The sequence below is a fragment of the Macrosteles quadrilineatus genome, unplaced genomic scaffold, assembly GCF_028750875.1.
Source record: "Macrosteles quadrilineatus isolate MER2022 unplaced genomic scaffold, UCM_ALF_1.0 Scaffold_5__1_contigs__length_97177068, whole genome shotgun sequence".
NCBI lineage: Eukaryota > Metazoa > Arthropoda > Insecta > Hemiptera > Cicadellidae > Macrosteles > Macrosteles quadrilineatus.
The window spans coordinates 12,442,253-12,453,168 of record NW_026542598.1 but is presented as its reverse complement, the minus strand read 5'-3'; the positions used below and the strand labels follow the sequence as shown (position 1 = coordinate 12,453,168).

The following is a 10,916-nucleotide window of genomic DNA, read 5'->3' as shown; positions in this document are numbered from 1 at the left end:
GCTAACCTGAAGGCAAGTGAGCGCAGTGAACGAGCTCCAACCTTAAAGTGAGTGAGCGTAGCGAACGAACTTCAACCAGGACGTGATTGAGCCATGCGAACGAGCTCATCTTGAAAATTAAGAAGTTAAACGGGGCTAAGCCTGCGGGTACAGCTAGTCGAACTATATAACACAACTGGAACACCGGGTAGATAGGAGATTTGGGATAAAAAGCGCGCCGTTTCAGCAACCTTCCCCCACCACAAAGGGGGACTCGACGCAGATATGTCAGTTCCTCAAGCCGTGCACGCGGTTGTTAATAACCTCCTGGCCGTGCATACAATAGGTTGACTGCAATTAAAGTTATAAATTCGGAATCTGTATTAACTGAAGAATCTGGCAGGGCGTAGCCCAAGGGAAATATGAAAATTAAATTAAATTATATAATATTGCATTGTCATCCATTTGTGAGCTATGTTTCAAGTTTCAAGTCTCTAGCTCTTCGGGAACTTAGTATAAAATTGATTGCAAAATTTGTACAGGACTAGAAAGCGAGCTAATAAAAACTTTTTAATATATAATTCTGAGCAATGTACAAAACTCTAATTGTATTTATGAAGATTTATTGTTTGTTTGTTTACTCTATGTTCTATTTCTTATACAAGAAATATTATTCACACATCTTGCTTGAACAAACTCTATTTTCAAACTAAACTAATGTTTACAAAAACATCTGACAACAAACATATTTAAACACATGATAAAAAGAACAGACTTAATACAACATCCCGCTTCAAGATGTCCACATCTTTATGAACCTCAGTACCGCCTCGGTTTCTTAATGGACCTTCCGTAACGGGTTACTGTGCCAGCTCCTGGACGATCACGTGAGTTGCATGGACGATTAAGGACCATGGATGAACAGTTTGAAAGATTTCCATCTCCTCCGTAGTACGGTGCATGAACTAAGAACTTCCTGTTTCGGCGAATAGTTCTCTTGTCAGTTTCCACAAGGTAGGAACGTGGTTCGTTCAATTTCCTGACTACCTTACCGTGTCGACGTAGATCTGTGATCCATACCATGCTTCCAACTTCTAATTCACTTAAACCACTCGCTCCATGTCGTTTATCAAATTGTATCTTGTACTTATTCTGGTACTTATTCTCCCTCTCAAGAAAATTCTTATTTTCCACAGGATTTCCAACCAAAGTAGATGGAAGATTGTCTCTTAATTTCCTTCCAAACATAAGTTCAGATGGGGAAAAGCCGGTTTCAAGAGGTGAGGTCCGGTAAGAAAGTAGGGCAAGTTCAAATTTATCCTTGTTTTTCTTCATTAGCCCTTTTGCTACTTTCACAGCTGCTTCAGCTGCCCCATTTCCCTGATGGTGGTGGGGACTACTTCTGAATGTGGAGAACCCCCACTCCTTTGCAAACAATTTAAATTCACTTGAGTCAATATGGTGAAATTGTGTCCCACTATCTGAATAAACACGTTGAGGAATTCCAAAACGTGAAAATGTGGTTTTGCAAACCCGAATCACATCTGAAGCCCTCATTCGATGCATTTCCTCGACTTCAAAGTATCTTGAGTAGTGATCCACGATAACCATATACCACTTGTCTTCGTGTTTGAACAAGTCAACAGACACATTTTGCCACGGGTAATCCGGGACAGTTCTCGGAATCAATGGTTCACTGTGATTAGTTGAGTTCTGAATACACACTGGACACGATTTGATTTTCCTTTCTATTTCTTGAGAAATTCCAGGCCACCACATGGTTCCCAAAGCACGTTTCCTTGTTTTTGTGATTCCCAAGTGTCCACTGTGAAGCCTCTCGAGCATTTCCGCTCGTAGTTCTTGAGGTATTATCATCCGAGTTCCTCGAAGCAATAGCCCATCAATACAACTTAACTCGTCTTTCACATTAAAGTACTCTTGAATCTCATTAGGTAAACTTGATTTTACAGGCCATTCGTCTAAAATTTGTAACTTAAGTTGTGCACAGATTGGATCTCTCATTTGTGAGTGAAGTACCTTTGTCACATTTTCATCTGTAGTGTTTATACTAATCAGACTGATTTCGTGGACGAAGGCTTCCACTTCTTCGGTCAATTCGCCATCTTCGTCAGCCGGAATAGGACTTCTTGATAGTAGATCTGCTATGGCAAGGTCTTTTCCTGGGGTCCAGGTCATGCGATAATCGTATCTCATCATACGCATTCGGAACCGCTGTAGCCTCGGTGAGAGCTCGTCCAAATTTTGTGTTTTGAAAATTGAGACAAGCGGTTTGTGGTCGGTCTCAATTGTGTACATTTTACCCATCAGGAAACATTTCAAACGGTCACTTGCCCATGTGCACGCAAGCGCTTCTCTCTCAATGTTACTGTAGTTTTCTTCAGCAGGCGTTAAGAGTCCGAGATATATATGCCACAGGTTTCTTGTTTTCTCCTTCAACTTGAAGTAAAACCGCTCCAAGACCTTTTTTTGAAGCATCGCAAGAAAGAATCGAGGGTTTTTGCGGATCGTAAACAGTCAAACATGGCTCTGATGATAAAATCTGTTTTACTGTGACAAAAGCGTTTTCTTGAGCTGGTCCCCAAAAGAAATCGTTTTTAGTCTTTAACAAGCTCGTAATTGGCTCCAAAATCTCACTGCGGTTCGGAATAAATTTTGCCAGAAAAGTGATCATGCCCATGAATCTTTGTACTTCATTAGCGTTTCTTGGAGCTGGTAAGTCCACAATCGCTTGTACCTTGCTTGGATCAGGCTTGATTCCGTCCTTAGACAGCACAAACCCCAGAAATGTCACAGTCTTCTTGCAGAACTCCGACTTCTGCTTATTCAAGGTGATTCCATTAGCTTGCACTCTCTCTAGAACGGCCCTAAGACACTCGTCGTGTTCTTCTTTCGTTCTTCCCCATATCAGACAGTCGTCAATGTGCACTAAACAGTTCTTTGCCCCTTCTAAAGCTTTTGACATGCGGCGCTGAAACTCTTCAGGAGCGGACGTAATTCCAAAAGGTAACTTACGGAATTTATACCTCCCAAAAGGGGTGATAAATGTTGTGTACCGTAATCTTGTGACTCCTCTGCAAGGTTCAGTTGCCAGAACCCGGAATTCGCATCGATCTTGCTGAAGTACTTGGCTCCCGCGATCTCGGCCAATGAAAGTTCGATCTTTGGGATAGGATAAAACCGACGTTTCACACTGTTGTTGAGTTTGGATAGGTCTACGCAGATCCTAACCCCACCTCCCTTTTTTGCGCAAACTACCATTGGTGCGCACCAATCAGTCGCGTGTTCAACTGGAACAATCACTCCTTTCTCAAGCATATCGTCTAACTGCTCTTTCACCTTGGTTTTTAAAGGTATTGGTACAACCCTGGGGGTGGATATAGCGTAAGGAACTGCATTCTCCTTCATTTCAATCTTGTACTCTCCTTTCATATTTCCCAGCCCTTGAAATAAATTAGGATACTTAGTAGCCCAGTCAATATCATGTGAATCTACAGAAAAAATTCTCCTCACCAGGTTCAGCTCTTCACAGGAACGTCTGCTAAGAAGTGGAACAGTGATCTCCTCAGAAATATACGCAAGATCATAAACTGATACACCCTTATGTTCAAGCTTTAGCCTTAAAGTTCCCAAAATATTGATTCGTTCTTTCTTCTTTGCGCTAAACACAGGGGATTTGCACTTTCCTAGAGGCAGAGTCTTAATAAAATCACCAAGAACTCCTACTGGAATCATGGTTACATCAGCTGCTGTGTCAAGTTTAAATTTTATAAGACCTAAATCTTGGTTTCCACAGCTTGCTTTTACCTCCTAGACCCAGGCTTTGTCACTGCTGTCTATATTCCCTATGAAAATCTCAGGAACCTGTTGATAACCACTGTCTGAATCTTGCTGTTCGATTTCCTTAACAACGTTTTTGTTTTTTCTCATCCACTTTTCGCGGGAGGGACAACATCGAAAAAAATGTCCAATCTCGGAACATTTGTCACATTTGGCTTTCCTAGCAGGGCATTCGGCCAGTGATCCGTGCCAATTATAACCACATTTCCTGCACTTTTTTCTCATAGCATCCTCGGTGAATTTCTGTTCACCAGCTCTTTCAGACAGATTTGTTTTACCGACTTGTATTGACGTTTGATTCACCATAAAAACATTAGTATTGGCGAGCTCACGTTTTTGGCGTTCTAGCTCCTCGTGTTGGCGCAAGGTATTAATCACCTTCTCCAGAGTCAATTGAGAGTCCAGCTGGAGTCTATCACTTAGAGCCTCATCTTTCATACCAATAATGAGGACCAGAAGCACCATCTCATCGTTCAGTTCACCCCATGCACACGTTTTTGCAAGACCATGCAAATCTGTTATGAATTTTTCAGATGGATCACTCCCTTGCTTGTGTCTCAGAAATTTTGTTCTCTTAAAATGATATTTCGTCTTGGCACAAAGTATGCATCAAAGGCCCGAAGAGCCTCGTCATAAGTATTCGGTTTTGGTGAAAACGAATCAAAAATATCTTCACTCCTACTACCCATTGTAAACAAAAGTACATCGATTTGCCGAGCGTCGGAAGTGCTATCTAGACCGCACCCCCGTCTGTACCTTTGAAAGCGATTCCTCCAGGAATGCCACTCATTCGGAGTAAAAGAGAAGGTATCTGGAGTTGGTAACGTCAGATTTATCATAGGAGTAGGAGTACACATTACTGCATTATTTTCTCGGTTTGTCTGTCCCAATGCAAAACCTAGTGACTCACCTTCAGTCTTTCTAGAATCCCTTTCTGACATGTAGTTGAATTCACTTTGGGCATCCTCCTCATTGTCCTCATACCTTTGCCTACGAGTATTTCGTTTTTTTCTGCCCTTACTTGACATCATGCGTGGTTTTAGACTTTGTTCGATAAAAATCCACTAAGCTGCCACCATGTTCTATTTCTTATACAAGAAATATTATTCACACATCTTGCTTGAACAAACTCTATTTTCAAACTAAACTAATGTTTACAAAAACATCTGACAACAAACATATTTAAACACATGATAAAAAGAACAGACTTAATACAACACTCTATTACTGAATTAATCCTACTAATATTATAAATGAGAAAGTTTGGATGTATGGATGGATGGATGGATGTATGTTTGTGACAAGTAAACGCGAAAAATACTGGTCGGATTGGGCTGACATTTGGTATGATGATAGCTCACATTCCCGATTAACATACAGACGCATCTTAAAAGTCCTTTCGGGCTCCGCCCCAGTGGCTCTGGAGTTTCCCATGTTAACCTTATGAGTAATCGTATTTAAAAGGAATAAAAGAATTTTGTCAGCTGTTTCAACTCACAATTTGGTTCTATGATATTGAATAGCATTAAAAAGTTACAAGGTTTACCAACAGGGTACAGTACTATTATTTTTTTACATTTATTACAACAGCTATCCTATTAAGGCCATAAAGGTAAAATTTTGTTTTTAAAAGGCTTATATGTAACTATTTTATCAACAGCGATGTAAAGATCAAAATGTTTCTATTTCGTGTTCTCTTCCCGTTGCAAAGCACGGGTACAACAGCTAGTAATCTATATATTAATTTGAAACTGTTTTTCTTTGTGACAGCTATTTTGAGAGAACGGCTGGGCGTAGAAAATCGGTAGGGGTGTCTAAAGAAAGGTCTTGGTCTGTAGATGAGCCATCAAAAGAGAAACAAGGTAAATTCCCTTGGGGCTCTGCCCCAGAGGCCTTTAAAGTTCCCTCTTCAGATTTGTTTACATTACGACCATATGCATTTTTAATGCAACAGCTGTTAATATTTAAATTGTGATTTATTGAATTTGTCAAAATAAAGTACAGCATTTGTAATGGATTTTTCTGATTTTAAAATTGATTTTCTTCTGCATCGTGTCATGTTTTGCAATATAATGTTCTATTACCAAATCAGTGGAAAATCCTAATCTTATGGAGTTAACTTATATCTATTGTATGGGTTGGTTTCTCCCTTTTTTACCACTTCTTGGAGATTGTACGTACCTAGGTGATATTCTTTGGCTATTGCATCTGTAGACGAAACTTCGATTGGTGTAATTATTACAACGGAAAAGAGCGAGAAATCCTGGACAATTTGATATAGGCTAAAAATAAAACTGAATTAACACTGTGCTACATTTCTTGAGCAATCATTGATATAGGTAACCGATTTGCAAACAATGGAAACATAGAAAAAGTCATAGAACACATCCAGGTAAAAGAAATAGAAATATTTTTTTACAATAAAAACATTAAAAAAAACAAGATCAGCTTTTTGAAAAAAGACAAGATATTTACAAAAGATTTTGATATCTAACTGTTGTGTAGATCGTAAGTATTTCCATAATCTTTGAGTCGCCTGCAATGCTCCGCAATTGCTCGAATTCGAGCAACAGGTACACTAGTAATATTATTATTATGATTCTCATTATAGATGTTTGCATTTGTTTTTGTTCTGCCACACTGTTCAATGCAAACACAAGAGATGTCTATTAAAATAAGTATTAAGAATGATTGAGATTTGCCTGTATATTCCAACCATGGTAAGTGAGTGTAACTTATTCAGTTATAGGCTAGTTTGACTAGCCAGAAAACCGGGCTGACACTAACAATGACAGGTTTTTATTTTCCTGACCCTATTTTCACAAGGTCAGTTTGTGTGGTATATTTTCCAGGGTGGCTCTTTCAGTGACATATCCATATCCATGTTAATCAGACACACAAAAAAAACATTGAAAATCTTCAAAAATATTGTTCAAAATGGCTCTTCATGCTGGAAATATGTAAACACCTACACCTTACCTACCCTTTAGGTTTTCACCCTACTAGATTTGCTGCTACGGGGAAGGTAAAAAGTGTTTTTTGACCATGCGTCAATAGTATAAGATGAAATAAATAAATTAGCCAAATTTTATCAACATATATCTACAAACAAAACAAGTAAACTACAACAGTTTTAATTTTCTCCATTAGAATAACAAGGGAATTTTAAATTAAAATATTTTTGAATTTTTTCCGTGACCGTTAGGCATAGCTCTACAAAACGGTTAAAAAATAAATTGCAAACTTTTTGTTTTGAGAATAAAAAATAGGTGAAACCAATTTTTACCCCATAAACCCCTGTTCCCATTGTCCGATTATGCTTGTTCGCGAACTCGTTTGAATAAATGTAGGTTTACACGTTTCTACCAAGTTTCATCAAAATCGGACCATTTTTGCTCGAGTTATCACCCTAACAGACACATATATACAAATATATATTATTCTTGAGGAGATCTTGATAGAGTTTATGATAAATGAAACATGCAACATTGCAAATTTTCTTTTAATACAAATGTTTTCAAGCAAAGAGAAATTAATGAAAAATGTAAAAATGAACAAAATAAATAAATATGAACTGTTTTTTCATAAATATATATATATATGAATTTTAACGGATGGTGTTTTTGACCTCTAGGGCCCTCAAAACGAAAAATTAAATCGGTCCCGGGTCCAGGTCTTACTATTAGTACTACAGTAAATGGGAAATTCGCTAACAACATTTCATTTCATATAATTTTATTCATTTCAGTACATCAATACAGGAGAAGCGATCTACACTATATAAAGTTGAAAATGATTAATTTACAACTTATCAAAATATAAGAAGGTTTCAACTGACTTATACGATCCCCGCCTATAGAACAGGCACCCTGCTAGTTAAATATCAAGATATCTCTTTTCACCCAAGACAAGGTCAGTTAGTGAAAGTAATCATTTTAACAAACATACTAAAAAAACAGTATTTTTTTACCAGGCAGAAGTACAAACAAATATTAAAAATTTAAGAAAACATTTTCATAAAAACAATAAAATGATCTTAGTTTAATAATCTAAATGAGAAAAAGAATTAAATAAAAGTATACTGATATTCCAAATAAATATTAAACTAATCAACATAATGAATCTAAACTGATTTGTCTCCACTTCTTCAGCCTCCTCTCCCCCAACCACCATGCCTCCATCGCCTTCTACCCTGTCATCAGGCCTGGAAAACAGAACAAAAATTAATACAAAAAACTGTATTCTGAACAAGTTTAGTCTTTTTATGCATACTTTTATTATTATTTCATGTGCTCAGTGGCGTACTGAGGGGGGGGGGCGGTTCGCACCAGGCCCCACACCAACATAGGTCTCCAAATATCAGGGCCGTATTCCCCTAACGGCGGACACTGTGATTTCCGAGGGCTTCGGCCTGGGAAGGGGACTCACTTGCGGCCTCAAAAGAATGCTTTTTTTCTCTTGGAAAATAAATTTTCCCACAATCTGATAGAATTAGGGGGTACAATAATCCAAGTTTAACTTGTATTCTCATGATAGGCGAAAGCGTCTGCAAAGATTGCGTGATCAAAATTTACGACTACCAGCGATCGCGGGTGATAATCAGGCCTCGCAACCGCAAAAGATGTTCACGATTGCTCCGAGGATGCCCACGATTATAACCACTGGCGACTATGGAAGACGAAGATGATGACCCTGCAAACACGGAAGACGCTCACGATTTGGTCATTACCGAGGACAATATCGTTTAATTTTGCCACAAATGCAGTAGTCGTTTGTTTCAATATATAAGTGCAGACACCCATACAACCCATTTTGTATAGGACAAAATATAATGTACAGAGTGTGGCAAAATTATCTGATACGTTTTCTTCTCTTAGTAGTGCAAGTGTTTTTTAAAAGTGGCAATTCCGGTGTAGCTGTTCAGGGGTAGTCCCGTACACGTTTCAACAAAGTTTTGAAAAGTGTAAGGCTCACATTTACTACTGTGGGGGGGGGGTTAACATTCGTGAAGTGGCCCCCGCCACGTTTTCCGCTGTAGCTATACCGAATCCTTAGAGCACTAACGAAGCATTAATCATTGATACTAGTTTTATCGTTTGTGATTTCCTCGGGGGTGGGGGGGGGGGGGCAACTTCACGGACCTCTCACTTCTTTCTTTGTGGTGCAGCAAGTCAAAGTCAAAGTGTCCAATTATTTGAAATATATACACCCGCCCACTGAGCTAGAAATATAACTGGAGCATTGGTGAAGGAATTACGTGTCGTCAGGCTGCTATGTTGCAACCGAGGGGATAAGTTCTTTGAATTTACTGAATTGGCAATTGAAATTCTCTAAAAGCGTTATTTGAGTGCACTGTACATCGCCTCTCCTGTGAAAATGCCACTATCGTATACGTCAATAAATATAGTCATTAAAATTAAAATATGTGGTTGATGAACGTCAAGCAAGCTTACGGGGTTCTCTAAATAAATAAATTATTCTCTTGTGATCATTAAACATGTATACATAATATACATCTCCCTCATCAATGATACGCATTCACAATCTCAGTCATAATATTGGTTACTACTTGTGCAAACTTCAAATTAATGACAGTAGTGAAGCCATAAGAATATAAATATCCTCCCAATATATATTATCGCAATGTGTTATTAATCTATGGATGGAGTGCCAATCTAGCACTAAGGGAGTGTTGTGTTGGTATTATTTTGTGAAAAAACAACAAAAAAACAGAGCAAGCAGAGCAGACTGCACCATCAGCTGATACTCGTGTCTGGAAGAAACGAAGAAAGAAACAAAATGTAAAGTAAACGTGTTGTACTCAGTACTCAACTAGTCATAACAATCGCTGAGAGCGAAGCTATTGTTATTGTTTGTAAAGCCGAGAGTCTTTTCTCTTACCCGAGACCGATGATTGGCTTATACCATACCTTTGACTGTTAATTGAGTTGATACAACAATTTCTGTGTCCAATAGTTAATGCTGATACTCAACTATCTCCGAGTCTCTGAAGACTCACTTTTGAAATTTGAGGACTGATTGTGGATAAGGCCGGGGCATAACTCAACCAGTAAGATTGATTTTCCGTTTTCATGAGCGACGCACGTATCAATCTGCGTTTCTGTGTTCTTTTTTACAAGGACTTTATAATCTCTCTTTTTCGTCCACATTATTGGGCTAAATAAAAATATGTGTTTCGGAACAAGTTGGCCTTAGTTACTAACAAGACTACAAGATCGTGCCACTCATCCTTCACTAATGTCTGGGTTAAAATACACACTTAGCGGCGTCTCCATCATAAAATAATTGATTGATTGAACGTTACTAAGGATGGTGGTAACAACAATTAAAATAAAGAATTGTATAGAAAATCTGTTTTTGACAAAATGCAATGATCTTGGTTTGTCACGTAATCTAGAAGTAAAATGTTGCAATGATTATTTCAACTGTTGAATATATTGATCCATAGCTTAATAAACTGTCGTTAGAAAATATTTTGTATTAATTTTTTTTTAAATATAACTATGTTGTGACCATATTATTAAAATACACGCACATTGTAAACGATATCTCTTTAACGAACTCGGAAAAGAAAAACAAAATTTTTTTAATATATAAGATTGCTATTTGGTTTTGTATTAATTCATTTTTTTACAATACATTTGAAAGCTAAATTTTAAATATTTTTTGAAACTGAATCCTTGATAATTATTAAAGAAATGGCTGTGAGCTGGGTAGGACATGTGTGGATCTTTATGAAATTTGAAAGTTATTGAATTGCATGTATTAGGCCTATTGTTATTGTTGTATTTTGAAATGTTTAATTACGGCTTGTCACTCTCAAACAGCAAATTGTTCTTGGACCTTTCCTCCACAAATATTTAACGATCTCTTGTCTTACATGACTAGATACACTATATGTTTCTAGGTTACTTACTTTTCTTCGGATATTGAGGTTGCATCTGCTGCAAACCGGAAATTTTGACCCTCCATTATATTCATAACACCACTGGCCATTTGAATTCTTGTACACATATCTGTTGCAGTGTGCAATGCCTGTCTGGCAATTACTGCATGTT

At 37.8% G+C, this 10,916-nt stretch overlaps 1 protein-coding gene across 1 annotated transcript; it reads right to left on the bottom strand.

Moving 5' to 3' along the window:
• Positions 1–798: 798 nt before the first annotated feature.
• LOC128994303 (uncharacterized protein K02A2.6-like) lies at positions 799–2,202 on the bottom strand. Its single transcript, XM_054418744.1, has one exon. It carries the CDS (start codon positions 2,200–2,202, stop codon positions 799–801), a length of 1,404 nt encoding a protein of 467 aa, XP_054274719.1.
• Between the last annotated feature and the right edge of the window lie 8,714 nt (positions 2,203–10,916).

Coding starts and splice junctions, on each gene's coding strand:
- LOC128994303 (XM_054418744.1), bottom strand. CDS start 2,202: ATGCGTATGATGAGATACGATTATCGCATGACCTGGACCCCAGGAAAA.